Here is a 15,554-nt window from a genome sequence, read left to right as displayed (position 1 = left end):
GTGGCCAATTTTTATAATCTAGCATCCTTCTTAACTTTCAACCAAGTTACAATGTTTTTGTAAATACATCTTAAATGATGCAGCACATTTAACACCAATTTTTAGTTTGTAGGGAAGACAATGACTATTATTACTGAAGGGGGAGAGAGGAAATATTGGTGGCTGGTGCACAATCCTTGGGTTCCCATAATCCTCACTTCTGATCCTACCATAACCCTATTGCTTGTTTTCTGTGCTTCGGTATCTCTTTTGTAAAGCAAGGTTAAGAGTAATTTCACACTTCACAATGGCCGTTAGAATAAGCACATGAAATTGAGGTGCTGGTCTGGTGAGGGAGGTGTACATGTAGCAAAATAAGTAAGACATCTGAAGAAAGGATGGATGACTGTAGTTTACAGCTAATTGCTATCACTTGTTAAAAATATCAAGCCACTATGTAGTCCTTCATCTTCAAAGTGCTTGGCAGAAATGCTTTGTTAATCTGCACAAAATCCGTGAGACTTATGAAAATATTATTTATAACCTTGCCTGTAATCAGTGCCATGCTGCTTTTTATCAATGTGCTGTTCTTTCTCCCTTTTTAATCATCAACAGTAGCACTGTGGTGCTCCTGATTTCCTTCCCCTCCCACAGTGCATTCTGGGAATATCTCTCCTCAAGCTGAATGCCTGCATCAGCTTTGATGTTGCTTTTTCAAAAATGAGCTGAGTGATCGGGATTCCTGAGAGAGGGTTAAGGATATGAGACATATGACAGAAGGTATTTCCATACAGCCTCGAAAGCATAACACTCTTGCTTTGCCAGCAAGGCAGGAAGACCTAGATTGGGTTGCACATTAACCTATTATGTTTTTCTCTTGACAGCTGCTTCTTACTGGTAAATACCAAGGTGGGAGATAGCGTTCATAGTTGTGCAGTTGTGGGTTAGCGTTAGGGTGCGGAGAGGGAGCACCGTTAAGATTCCTCTGGTATAGAGTAACACATTCTTTCATCAGAGAAGTTGGCAGTACAGAAATAGCACTGTGATTTTAGGCTGCCTTTTGGTTCCTGGTATAGGACTTCTAATGTATTGTAACTGGGCCAGAAGTGTTATCGTCTTAAGGTGGCATTGTATTTATTTCAAAATGTTAACTTGGTTTGTATGCACAGGCATACAATGGCTTTACAGTGGAAATACTTGTCGTTGATGGTCAAAACAAATTGGATTGATGCTGCAGATGATGGAATTAAAACAAGCGGCTTATAGCCCAATGCTGTGAGTGCCCACATCAGCACTAGTTCACATAGAGGCTTACCTGTATACTTACCTGTTGACTGAAGCATGCAGGAGGTAGGCCCTCAGGCACAGTGACTTATATGCTGGAAAGCTGGTGCAGCAGTTTGTCATTAAGTCGCTTGTAATTGCTCAGAGGTGGGAGTGCAACTTGAATAGGACAAAAGTGGCTGGTGCTACCAATTCTCCAAGGTAGGATGTAGCATTATGAATCATTAATTTTTCTTTCTTTCTTACCCCTTTCCCCCATTACTTTGATAGTTTTGCCCTTTAAAATGGTGAGTTTAACACTGCTTATTTTAACTTCACAGTTAGTAGGCATTACACTGAAATAAAAATATTTGAAGCCAATATGAAGTAAGAAATAAATGTGAAAATGTCACAATGATAGCTAGGCACATTGGTATTTAAATAACTTTTTCTGTTAATATGCTGATTCAACTGCCTAAGACCCCAGCACACACCAGACACAGGGTTGGAGGGCAGGGTACATGTTGGACTGGGTGAAGGTAGACATTGTTCTCGAAACTACCAACATGAATTTGATGAAACTGTGGGAGGCAGTGGAAGACAGGAGTGCCTGGCATGCTCTGATCCATGGGGTCATGAAGAGTCGGACACGACTAAACGACTAAACAACAACAACATCCTTCTGCCCATGAAGCTGGTTTTCCACCAACATGCCATAGCTGGTTTGACAGTCAATGTGAAGTGTAAGAAAGCTCTGGCTAAAGCAATTAGAGATTTGAATAAGAATTCGTCAGAGGAATCCATGGACGTAAATTGGAATACAAGGAAGCTGGATATACGATAACCCCATGGCAGGAATTGGGACTAGCAGTAATGGAACAGAGGGAAAACAAACTCTGGGAATTGGTGGCCCAGGGTTTAAATGAAGCGAGACCATCACAAAAGCCTCAATTCCTGCCTGGACAATCATATATACCAGTAGCATAGAATGATTTATCCACCTACCTGAATGGCAACCAGTCTCCCGTAATGAGAGAAAGGTCCTTATTTCCTTTCTGAAATCAAATAAAGCTCATGGATCTCTATATTCCTATGTAAGGAATACATAGAATGGTGGGTGCCTATCCTGGCTGGCTTATTTACCACCATAAACAACATGGGCCAAATGCCCTCTGGATGGAAAATAAGTATTCTTTTCCCAGTTTATAAGAAAGGCAAAATGATCTGCAAAACTATCTGCCAGTTAGCTTGTTATACAACTCCTCAAAGCTATATGAGCAGTATCGCCTTCAAAAATTTATCCGACTGGTTGCAAAATAGCAACATTATTCATGAAGTACAAGCGGGATTCAGAGAAGGGCACAGTCCCATTGATCAGTGTTTTACTCTGAACCATATTATAAGGAAATATACTAAGAACATTAAGAATAATCTTTATGTAGCCTTTATTGATCTTTCTGCTGCATTCGACTTTGTTAATCAATACAGAGTGTGGGAGAAATTTCAAATTGCCAACATCAACTGCAGATTTCTGCTATTGATCCAAGAACTATGCAGAAATGAGGGTCAGAGTAGTTTTAAAATGATGGTATGACTGATGTTTTTTTAAAACGTCATGAGGAATGCAAGGTTGCATTCTTACCCCTCCTTACTTTCATATTAATGATTTGGTGCCATATTTAGCCAATGCAAACTCTCCCCCTCCAATAATTAGGAACAGAAATATCTCAATTTTGATGTATGCAGATGATTTGGTGTTCCTCTCTCTTTCCAGATTGGGCTCAAAAATCTCTTGGAGGTGTTCGGCACATACTGTTAACAGGGAAGTCTGTCTATAAAATACTCTAAGACAATGATTATGATTTTTGGCAAACACAGTCCTAGGTATAAATAGTGCTTATAGAACAAACGTAGTCTATTAGACACCTGGGTATACTCATTAGTGAAACCCTCTCTTGGAAGTTTCATATGGAGGCAGTGAAAGTCAAAGTACAGAAAACCATAGGGGCATTGATAAAGTTCTGTTACACGACGCTATGCTCTTTACCATCAGGAATTTCAGCAGCACTTTGTACAGAATCCAGGTGGCCGACACTTAAGGCAAGAGCAGACTGCGCTCAGTTAAAGTATATTTTTAAAAATTGCTACTATGCCTATTGAGTGTTTTCCTGCTCTGTGCTATATGGAGTTGCATGATAATCAACTCTGGGAAGCAGCTCGTCAAGATGTTTAGAGTATTATTATTTTCCAGAACTGAGCTTTGCTTTGACCTTGATTAAGTGTCTATTAAAGAATTGGCTCTTCTAGAAAGAATCCAAAAGGAACCTACAACTAATTAGAAACACCAAATTTCCCCATTGGTGTCCACTCTTGAGAGCAGAGCATTTTAGAGCTAGTTATCTGACCAAGCTCTCACCAGCTGCAGTAAGAAATGCCTTTATTGAGCTGTATTCAGTGATGCCCACTGCAGTCTTAGATGGATGCTACAAGAAGAACCCATACGCAGACAGACTTCATATTTGTGGTCAGCCACAGGTGAAAGACATCACTCATTATCTGTTAACCTTTGTTCATACATGCTTGGTTTCTTTTGAGTGACAATAATAGGTTCATAACACATAGAGTGGGCCTCTATGTGTTGCTTAATACAAATTTGTCATGGCCTTTGCATTGAACAATAAACTTATCGGCTGCATTGTTTCATGCCTGTAGCTGCATTTAACCAATCTCCAAATCCTAGTTTGAAGGATCAGAAGTATGTAGCAGTAGGTTTGGGCTTGCATGTTCCCTTCTTCCTTTCCTCTGCACAGAAGGGGAAATGATTAGATCAGTCCACTTCTAATGAGTGGTGAAACATAGTTTGCCATTATGTCCAAATGCTGCATACTATAATTTTCTAAACGCCCATATTAATATGGGATTGAACTGTTAGTTCTAATCATTGGGCTGCATTGTGGACTTTATTTTATTTTATTTTGTAATCTGCATATAGCTATCTAATAGTTTAAGGCTCAGAGTCTCACCTTCAGGTTTAAATTGGCTCCAGGCAGGCAATCTGTCATGTCTTATTATCAAGTGGTTATTTATTTTAATGGGGCCTTGACTGACAGCAGGGAGCAAACCACTGAACTGTGAACATGCTTGCAATGAAAGGTTTCTCTAATGACACTGTGCTTTGGCATTGTGTTCCTCCACTTTTTAGGAGAGTGTGGGTTGGTTTGACTGCTCATTTAAATCCTAAATTTATTTGCAGTTGTATTAGTTTTGTGCTATACAATGCTCTTAATTTTAAGGCTTCTTGAGAATTTATGGACAATCTGTTTTCTGGATTTTTTTCCCTTTTAAATCAGCATTGGTAATACTTGATATTAATTTTTCCTTCCTTCCTCCCCCTTTCCCCCCATTACTTTGATTTTTGAAAGCTTTGCCCTTTAAAAGTGGGGAATTTAACACTGCTTATTTTAACTGCACAGAGTTGTAATCCGTAACACTTTAATGAGCTAGGACACTGAAATAAAAACATTTGAAGTTAAAATCAAGTAAGAAGTAAATGTGAAAATGTCACAATGATAGCTAGAAATTTCCCCTGAAAATAAAGACCTTTCCCTGATAATGTGCTGCTTAAAGGGCCTAAGAGTTTATTCTGCTGTTGCAGAATAATTCAGCATATAACACACACTGGGTTGGAGGGTGAGAGGTGCATGTTGGATTGGGTGCAGGTGTCCCTCTGCCCTGCCCACTTTTGCCTGCTAAGCATACCTCCTGCCAGCTGCCACCAGGGCAGAGCTTCTCCTGCGTGCCAAATGTGTGGGAAGGCAAAAGTACTACTGCAGGATTCTCACTGGCAGTAGCCAGTGGAAGGCCACAAAATGGGGCATTCCAGAGGCAGAGAAAATGGGTGGGTTACCAGTTTGGTATCTGCTGGAACCCAAACCAGTCCCATGGCTATAGTTTCTTTAAGGGAGAACACAGGGTCTCATGTCTTATTAAGGTTCCTGACTAACCCAAGGAGAGCAACAAACACAGAGATGAAGCAAGGAAGGGAGCTCTAGCTGATGTTGTAGCAAACTATCCAAGGGAAGTTCTCGTGAGACTGTTATCCTGGATAGGCTGAATTGGCTTCAAATACCGTAAATTTCACTCCATAACACGCAGATTTTTCCTCCTAGAAAGTAAGGGGAAATGTCTGTGCGTGTTATGGAGCGAATGCCTACAGATGGCGGGGGAATCTGCTGCAGTTGTGAGCAGTCTGTGGCTTGCTTTGAAACAGCAAAGCAGGTGTAAGCGGCTCCTGTCAGCGAGCCGAGCTGGGGAGGAGGGAGAGAAGCAGAGCGGGCTTGGCTGCTTTAAAAAAAACCCGTCCTCTATGTTCCTCTCTCCTCCCCACTGATCTGCTAAGTAGCAGCGAAGCTTTTCAGCCAGCCTAGCCGGGAGGAGGGAGAGAAGCAGAGCGGGGTTGGCTGCTTTAAAACAACCCCGTACTCTCTGTCCCTGCCTGCAGTTTTTTGCTGTCCGATTTTGGATTAGCCACTGTAGGGGCTGTGTGTGTGTGTGCTTGAGCTATGGTTCTCCTCCTCCTGCTTCCCCTTCGCTCTCCCTGCGCCCCTGCGCTGTCCCTCCGACTTTAGAATTGACACTCTGTGTCTGTGTGTGTGTGTGAGAGAGGGCTCCTTCTCCTCCTCCTGCTTCCCGTTCACTCTCCCTGCGCTGTCCCTCCGACTTTAGAATTGACACTCTGTGTGTCTCTCTGTGTGTGAGGGCTCCTTCTCCTTCTCTTGCTTCCCGTTCACTCCCCCAGCGCCCTGCGACTTTAGGGCCAGTTCCCTCTCTGCGTGTGTGTGTTTTGACCTCACTGCGCTCGTTGGGGGAGAGTGTTGGTCGCAATTTTTCTTGATTTGTCTCAGAGTGGTTACTATCATGGTTTCCTTGCCGGGGAGGAGGGAGAGACGCAGAGCCTGCTTGTTCTAAAGGAGCAAAGCCGGAGAGGAGCCTCTCCTGCATTATCAGCAGCATCCTTCTCCACACCCCCCACGCGAGCTCCTTGTCCCTTGAGTTCTTTTCCTTCCCTCCCCACTTAAAACGTGGTTACAAAGCACGGATCCACATGGATCCTCAGGATTTTTGCACTAGGTCACCCCAAATTCACCATCAGATCACATAGCATATCCATGGCTACAGCCTGCACCAAAAAACACACGCACCCACTGTTTCATGGGGTCGCAATGGCGCAAAAACGTGGTTACAAAGCATGGATCCACATGGATCCTCAGGATTTTTGCATTGGGCTACCCCAAACTCACCGTCAGATCACATGTCTGTGGCCACAGCATGAACCACAAAAATCATATATCCACTGTTTCGTTTAGAATATTTTTTTCTTGTTTTCCTCCTCTAAAAACTATGTGCGTGTTATGGTCAGGTGCGTGTTATAGAGCGAAAAATACGGTAGTCTGAATGAGGAAAGGGCCCTTGGAAACGGAGCACATGGCACAATATAGTCCCTTGGGGACAAACACTTTAAAGTATTGTGTTACTTAAGGAGAGGAGCTATCTGAGGCAATAGATGGATTTGATTCCAGCCACTGCCAGGCATGGAATTCCAATGTTTCCCACCACAAAATGGACAGGAGATTCATAGGGAGCAGGGCTGAGGGCCATGAGCCAATCAAATGAGGTACCCTAAGTCCCAAGCATATTTGTAACTTCAGTACGTAGTGCAAAGCTGAAGGGATCTATTAAAGGCTATCAGTGATTGCTAGCCATGATGGCAGTTCTGTGCCACTGCAGTTGTAGAAGAAGAAGAAGAAGAGTTTGGACTTGATATCCCGCTTTATCACTACCCTAAGGAGTCTCAAAGCGGCTAACATTCTCCTTTCCCTTCCTCCCCCACAACAAACACTCTGTGAGGTGAGTGGGGCTGAGAGACTTCAGAGAAGTGTGACTGGCCCAAGGTCACCCAGCAGTTGCATGTTCAAAGTCACGAACCCGGTTCACCAGATTATGAGACTACCACTCTTAACCACTACACCACACTTGAAGTTTGCTTCTGAATGCCAGTTTCTGGAAACAGCAGTAGGGATGAGTGCTCTTCCACTTTCACCCTTAAAAATTCTATAGATCTCATGTCTCTATATGGCGCCAGAAATGGATAAAGTCCTTGGGTTTTTTGAATGGCTTGTTTTAAATGTTCTCTTCAGTAGGCTGAGCCCCACACAGATTCTTCTGCCAGCACTACTCCAGATTTGCAGTACAATCTGATTGCTAGTCCAAAAGGTATTGTTTTAAAATTCAGAGAGGTTAGGCCAGAGCTATGAAGGATACTTGTGTTGGCTGATACTGCTTTTCATTTGATGCACAACCACAATGATAATTACAGTGGTACCTCGGGTTAAGTACTTAATTCGTTCTGGAGGTCTGTTCTTAACCTGAAACTGTTCTTAACCTGAAGCACCACTTTAGCTAATGGGGCCTCCTGCTGCCGCCGCGCCGCTGAGGCACGATTTCTGTTCTCATCTTGAAGCAAAGTCCTTAACCTGAAGCACTATTTCTGGGTTAGCGGAGTCTGTAACCTGAAGCGTATGTAACCTGAGGTACCACTGTATTTGTGAAAGCTCCTTCACTCTACTGAGCTGCTCTGTGTTAGGTTGTGTGTGCTTTTGTGAAGGGTCACGGTTATTTAGCTCTTATTTAGTTATTGCATGGGAACCATGATGCTCTTTGTCACATAGGGGGTATCTTGGTCCGTTCCAATCTCTTGGTCCATAGTCCTTCTGTGTCCTAGACATAGATGCTGATCCTTGGCTTCTTTTTGCTCCAACAGAAGTTGAAGGAGTATCTGGAAGGGCGGAACCTCATCACCAAGCTTCAGGCAAAACATGACCTCCTTCAGAAGACTCTGGGAGAAAGTAAGTCTGGGAATCACTTGTCATTGTGTCAGCCCATCCCTCGTAATTACTGAATTAGGCAGCTGACTGAGCATAACAGACTTGGATTATCAATGCTAAGTGGACAAAGTCATGTTTTATGAATTTATTATTCAATCCCTACTGCACTGCTTAAGTAATGATGAAAGGGAAGTGCTTAATGAGCCAATAATGTGCATCATCTATTTGTTTAACTGAAGCATATGCCTATTTCCTCCCCCCCCCCCCACTTTCCCTATCGAGTATAACAATCCCACAGAATCAAATTGGGGTAATCCTAGTAATTACTTTGTTTCTCCTAGCATGCAAATATTCTTATCATTTAAGGATATGTTTTTTCCCCATGGACTTGCTTGCCTTTCATCCAGGATAAAAGAGGTATTCATAGGTAGAACTGGAGGTAACCATTCTACCAGTGCAAAGCCTGTTGTAACTTCATTAAACTGCTTGGACCACCAGCAGCTGGAGCTGGAATGATTAGTTGTCTATGACACTGACGTTGAACCAAGGTGCCACCAGAAGTTTATGTATCTGACTGCCCATGAAAAACCCATCTGTCCAGCTTCTGGGGAAGGGCAAGGCGAGGCAATCCTAGCCTCGATAGAATTATCTGTTCATATCACAACAAAGACCAGCTCTGGCTTTCATTATAGCTGTCTTTGTTGATCTGTTTCCCATTTACAGGATTCAGGTCTTTGGGGAAAGGAGCTAAATCAGAGGGTTTGTTCTGAACTGTAATACGTTATAAAAGTCTTTTTGCCAACACTTCCTTTCATTCTTGCAAAATCTGCTCTGAGCCATATGGCTGAATGCCTCTGGCCCAGAATTAGCTGCTTTGAGTACAGCATCTTATTGGTACAATGAATACAGTGACATGACATTTTTTATTTCTTCAAATCATCTACGTGTGCCTATGAACATTAATGTGAATAGTTTGGAAAGTGCTTTGCATTCTGAATCCACAAATTTGTTGGATAAAGCTGTTTGTTATTTTTAAATTGACTCTGATCCATAGGAAGTGAAATGAAGCAATGGACACATTTTCCAGGTTTTCTGGCACAAGAAACTATTTGTCTATCAAAAAAGTAGAACAAGGCATGCCATTTCCTGGGAGCATTTTCTCCCTCTGAGTGTCTGAATATAATGCTCATGCTGCTCCTGTGATGAATCACATTCCTGGGTCATAGCTGACTTCTGCATTCCAGCGTATGGCTCTTCTTAACCTGCCTGACCCGCCAAACTGACTCCTGCAGAGGAAAAAGACAGAAAGCTAAATGTCTTTCTTTTTTGGCTTTTTTGTCAGAGAGCCCCTTTTGCTTCTATAATGCTGTTGTGGATTGGGTTGAAATGTGGTTGCAAAGGTCTTTGTCCCTGAGTTTGAGCCATTAAAACAACAACAACATGAGTGCAATTGTATTGCAGAACAAGGAACTTAGAAAAATGTATTTCCTTGCAACCTCAAATCAGAACACTATAAACTGAAGCAATTTTAGATCCCAATCCTAACCAGTTTATAAATGCTATTGCAGTAGATAGTCGGTGACTGAAATCATAGAATCATCCTTCTACAACTTTAGTGCTGAGAAAGGTCATTTGGCAGTGTGCCTGACTTGCCTAACTTTGGAACAACTTGAGAGGGGTTTGTGTCTTGCCTCACCCCCCCCCCCACTTCCCTTTAAGGTGACGTTTGGCTTCATTTGCCAGTTATTTTAATCTGAAGATGACAAGTTCCGTTAATAAAAAGTACCAGCAGATCTCTCTATCTGCGAGTAATTATTTCCCTGCCTTCCATCTGCATTTGTCACTGTAATACTATAGCCCTTTGATGTTGCCACAGCCGTGTAATTTATACATATGAATATTCTGTGATGGAAGTAGGACAGATGGTAAGAAACTCTGGTTTGGAATAATGCTGCTATAAATTATGCACCATTCTGGGTAATTGAGGTTTATGTTGGGAGGGAGAAAGTGACTGTTCAAAATGGGTTATTTATTTTCCATGATCAACAATTAGCTTCATTCCCATCACTTCATTTTTAATCTTGAGCTATGAGGCCAAGTCCTTAGTTGATGCAAATCAGCAACATTCCATTGCATAAGGCAACTTAAAAACTGTCTGAGCTCTGATATGTGCCAAATAATTTGTGCGTCTATCCTCCTCCTTTTTTTAAACCCTCAGTGTAGTATTTTTAAATATTGCCTGTATCAGCACTAGGCATAGTGGTTTGCGCCCTTTCCTTCCAAGCCATAACAACGTTGGTGGAAGATTGGTGGTTCTTATATAGAAATATGATTCCAGAAAATATCATTTAAAACCATGACTCCTGGAATAGATGGGATGCTGGCACCTCGTGCTTGTGGGCTAAAAAATCTGTGAATGTTTTCAGTCTCTCCAAGTGGTTTCATAAAACACAATCTCTCTTCACTGCTGATTCCTTCTGGGAAGATGTCGGAGGGAGAAGTGGCGTGGCTCTCCTTTGGCAGTAGCAGTCAACAATTATTGCATCTCTAGAAAACCAATTTCTGAAAACAATGCTTTCCAAAGAGTCTTCAGGCAGCTTGGAGCTGCTTTGTGCATTTCCTGGTCAGCCATGGAGGAGCCTTGCCTGGGGGGGGGGGCGGCGTGCTCTCTTGATCTCCATAACAACAGAAGCAGCCGAAGAGTGGGGGGGGGGATGCTCAGTCACACTTCTTTATTTATTTAAGCCCCCCAGTCCCTTTTGCCTCCAAACCAAGGTTGAAATCACACCCATCCTTCTTCCTGTCTGCTACAAGTCTCTCTCCTTTTGAAACATAGCTGTTTTTCTCTTAACAGGTCAAAGGACTGACTGCTCTCTTGCCAGGTAGGTGTGGTTCCAAGCAGCTTTGTTGTTTCAGTATCTTCCACTAACCCAAACAGTCCTTTTCTTGCAAACAAAGCACTTGCCAATCCTCCTTCAAACTGCTACTCATATTGATGGCATTTCTTATGTTTGTATTTTTTCCTAAAAACAAAAAACAAAAATGCAGCTTCTGGTAATGTAAGCTTCCATATGAAAGCCTTTGAAGCAGCCTCCCACACAACGGCCACAACACAAGAAAGGACTGAGTCACATGCAATGCTAAACTGTGGCTTAGCACTATGTGCATAAGCTAGAATGAGCCCATGGAACCTTGGGCTTGTATGCTCCTCACCCCCACCCCAAGATGACATGTCTGATGTTGGGGAATGGCTTCCATGAATCCTTGCTTCTTGTTATGTATGAAATGGGTGTTGTGGTTTGCAGACACTAGTTAGTTCAAACTCTGGTTAGTTAAAACAAACTAGCTTCATAATTGATGGCTTGAAATTGGCTTATTTTGAAATTTACCGGACTGTTTTAAACCACTGTCTTTGGTTCGTACGTAACAAGTCACCATTCATAGAAACAGAAAATGAATGTTTCAGAATTCCTTTCCCCTGACTGCACAGAAGGGAGGGGAGAGGAGCGGGGAGACCACAAGCCTTCCCTTGGCCTCACTCGAGCTTGAGTGCATATCACTAAGCCAGTCTTTGCTAACCTGGTGCCCTCCACATATTTTCAGCTGCAACTCTCACCATAATTCCCAGTTTTCAAAGCTTGCTGGCAAAGTTTATTGGATGTTATGGTTTTAAACATTCAGAAGACACCAGGATGGCGGCGACTGCATTCAAACCATGGCTTAGCATTAAGTGTGAATGGACCCAAAATAAGACATGCTATAGGCATGCTATTTAAGTAGAGTTGTTACAACTGTGTTTACCTGGGGCAATTTGGATAAATTGATATAAATTACCTAGAATTCTAACACATGGGTTGTGCTGTCTAACTTGGGTCTAAGGGCAGAAATAGATACTAGATGTCAGGAACTGGCTGGACGCACAGGAATGGTGGGAGGAACCAGCTGGGGAACCACCAAGGGAAAAAGGCTCAGAGCCTGGGGATTGATGGTGGGATGACGATGAGTGGTCAGAAGGAGAAGAGGGAGAAAACTGGGAGGAGGAGGTGTCAGAAGCTGAAGAGGTAACAGGGTTTAGTGAGCTGGGAGAGTCTGTGGCAAAGAAGTCTAGACCCAGAGGCAGAAGCTGAAGCAGGGGAGGAGGGAGGCCAAGAGACAGAGATGAGGCATGGGTGTCTCTCACTGTGATGAGCTCCCCTCCCCCCTGGTCTCCAAGAACCAGGAGAGGAATGAAAAGGGAGGAGGATAAGTAAGCTTCACACAGAAGAAATCTCAGATTGCTTGGGGAAAGCCCTGGAGAGGAGAGGACTTACGCAGCTGTGGGGAAGTGGGGACCTCTGCCACAACAACTCCTTCATCGGGGCAAGACCTACCGGAGATGAGTTGCTGTGCTCATTAGGCCTGACATTCCTGTGCAGATCTTGTTTTTGCTATTAAGGAGTTAACTCCACATGCTCAGTGTGATTTACTGCTGGCTCACTCCTGTCACTAAACAACAATGGGGATGCCACCAAAAGTGGAAACTCATGTCAAGTTGTCCTCCCAGCCCCATAAAGTTTAGGCAAATCTACACACATTGTGAGATCATCCTTGATGCCTAATGGAACTGGGAAACAATATAAATATGTATATTTCAATGACACGAGGAGAGGGTTTGGTTTTTGCCAATTTGGAAAGGTTGTGCCAATTAGTTAATATGCTGTCATCTCTTTTCTTCTTTTTTCCCTGGACTAAACACCTTCCATTTTTCCAGGCTAGAGAAGACATTGTGCTCTGCTGGAACTCCTCTTGTCATGGGGGATAAAAAGCCCTGAAATAAATACCTGAAGAGCTTTTGATTGTTTAATGGGGATGGGGAGGGATCAGTCATGGAAGGGGTTTTCTTTCACTTTGGCCTATTGACCTCATCTGGTCTGACATGGAATTGGATTGCAGCAGTGTAGAAAATAAACGTTTTGTTATAACTGGGCCCGGCATCAATCATGCTATCATAAATGTCACCGTATATGTGGAAATAATAATATAAAAATATGACTTTTGATGACGCCTTCTTTGAAACATTGCAGATCTCCAAATTGCCTTTCTGTATTGGCTTAGAAGTCATGTACATGTGGAGAGAGTGCGAGCGCATACATGAGCCTTTCTAACAAAGGGAGGGTGATTATTCCATATCTGGAGTCATTACTTCATTTTGCATTTCTCATAGTAAAGCAGAGCTGACAGGTCCTAATTAGGGTCTGACAGCTGTAATAATAAAATATTATTCATTGCAGAACAACATTAAATATTGGGGAATCATTTAGGGTTGATAATTTAAAATATATTACATTCCTGTGACATTAATCTCCCCCCCCCCACCTGCCCCCAACACCATCCCTGCAGCTTGGTCATCCTTTCTTTTTCATCAGAATACCTCAATATTAAAAGTGCCATTATGGTTCTTAAGTGTGCAAGCAAGATTGCTTTCCTCACAGACTCAGCAACCATCTGTCCTGGCGGGGAGTTTAGTTTCATGATCCAGGGACTTTTCAGTAGTTTGTATCTTCTGCAGTTCATTTGGCAGAACAGAAATGGCTGAATCAGAAGCAAAGCTGGAGAGAAGACAAATGGATCAAGGCTATTAGAGCTGATTTGAAACATCTTTTCGAGGGTAAAGAGAAGTACTCCCACATAACAGGTGGATGAGCTGAATGAGAGATACTTGAGGACAATTTTTTTGACATAAGATCAATAAAGGTTGGGCAAGGTAGCCCTCCAGATGTTGTGGATTTCATTTCTGAATGAGAACATCCAGTGGTTAAGAATGGTGGACATTGTAGTTCAAAACATCTGAATAGCACTCTGATGGCCTCCCTTTGCACTAGAGCATTGCCATTGCGCTCTGCATTTACCACCTCACATTCTCTTGAGCCACAACAGATTTTGTTAATGCATGGATCTGGCCATATCTTAAGGGGATATTTACACTTTCCACTGGAGTAGAAGCTTCTATCAACTTGTGTGTTTTGATAATATGAAATCCCACTCCTATGCAGTGGACTGCTGCCCTTTGGCAGGTTGTTTTTTTTAAAAAAAATCCCTAAAACTACTACAGTCGTACCTTGGAATTCAAACAGAATCTGTTCTGGAAGTCCATTCAACTTCCAAAACGTTCAGAAACCAAAGCGTGGCTTCTGATTGGCTGCCAGAAGCTCCTGCAGCCAATCGGAAGCGCCTTCAGACATTTGGCTTCCAAAAATAGTTTGTAAACCGGAACAGTCATTTCCATGTTTGAGGCATTTGGGAGCCAAAACGTACAAGAACTAAGCTGTTTGAAAGCCAAGGTACGACTGTATATGAGAAGCAAATAGAAGGGCATAGCTAGAGCTATAAGATTTCAGGTTCAATCTCTGGCCTGAAACTCTGGACAGCCACTGTTGCTCAGTGTTGTAGACAATACTGAGCTCGATTGGATTCTCCTCCTCCTCCTCCTCCTCCTCTGTACTCTTTCCATCTGACTGGGTTGTCCTAGACACTCTGGGCAGCTTCCAACAGATATAAGGTAGCTTACTGCGTCCCTCTCTACAATGAAAGCAGGCACAACAGAAGTTAGAGAAAACTCTGTGAGACAGTCACACCAAATGTAGCTTCACACATTCTCAGGATGAGCCACTCACATGGCTGAGTAAGTACCTGAGTTCCATAGATGGAACTTGCAAAAATCCTTAAATAAGGGAATTACAAAGGACTAGCTGAACTTCCATTGACCTTCAGGACTCCAGAGAAGGGTTCTTAGTCCTTCTGTTGGTACCAAGCATATACCGTCTAGGTACCCTTCCTGCTTCTCCTCAGAAATTCACAGCCTGGAAAGTCTGTTATTGCTTTCTATCCAGGCAACATCCTCAGCTCACATTGCATGTGGTAGGAATGGGTGGCTGCACATCACACAACTTATTTACTCTTTTGTAAGGCTACTCCCATACTATTTATAGCAATGGTATATGTATGCTGCTTAACTATCAGTTCCTTGCACTTAACAAAGAATTTAAGTGCTTCTGCCCTCAAATGAAATGCAGTCAGGACAAGAACTGTCTACAGATAAATGATACAAAAGGTGCTTATTTCCTTCCCTCCCTAGTGGAGAAGGCTTGGCAAAAAAAACCCCATAAAAGGCCATTCCTTCCTCTTTGAGAGCCAGTGTGGTGTAGTGGTTAAGAGCGGTAGTCTCGTAATCTGGGGAACCGGGTTCGATTCCCTGCTCCTCCACATGCAGCCGCTGGGTGACCTTGGGCTAGTCACACTTCTTTGAAGTCTCTCAGCCCCACTCACCACACAGAGTGTTTGTTGTGGGGGAGGGAAGGAAAGGAGAATGTGAGCCGCTTTGAGACTCCTGAAGGGGAGTGAAAGGCGGGATATCAAATCCAAACTCTTCTTCTCTTCTTCTTCTTTGGA

General features: G+C 42.9%; 1 protein-coding gene across 7 annotated transcripts in view; it reads left to right on the top strand.

The window, feature by feature from the left end:
* Window positions 1-15,554, top strand: part of SRGAP2 (SLIT-ROBO Rho GTPase activating protein 2) — a 200,819-nt gene that overhangs the window by 142,225 nt on the left and 43,040 nt on the right. For all 7 annotated transcript variants that reach the window (XM_081865210.1, XM_081865209.1, XM_081865208.1 and 4 more), the window contains 2 exons: window positions 8,063-8,147; window positions 10,981-11,008. In XM_081865210.1, coding sequence (XP_081721336.1) covers window positions 8,063-8,147; window positions 10,981-11,008 — 113 coding nt within the window. The remainder of the gene's footprint in view (window positions 1-8,062; window positions 8,148-10,980; window positions 11,009-15,554) is intronic.

This window comes from Podarcis erhardii (genome assembly GCF_964252035.2).
Source record: "Podarcis erhardii genome assembly, chromosome: 6".
Lineage (NCBI taxonomy): Eukaryota > Metazoa > Chordata > Lepidosauria > Squamata > Lacertidae > Podarcis > Podarcis erhardii.
This window is presented reverse-complemented; position numbering and strand designations above follow the sequence as displayed.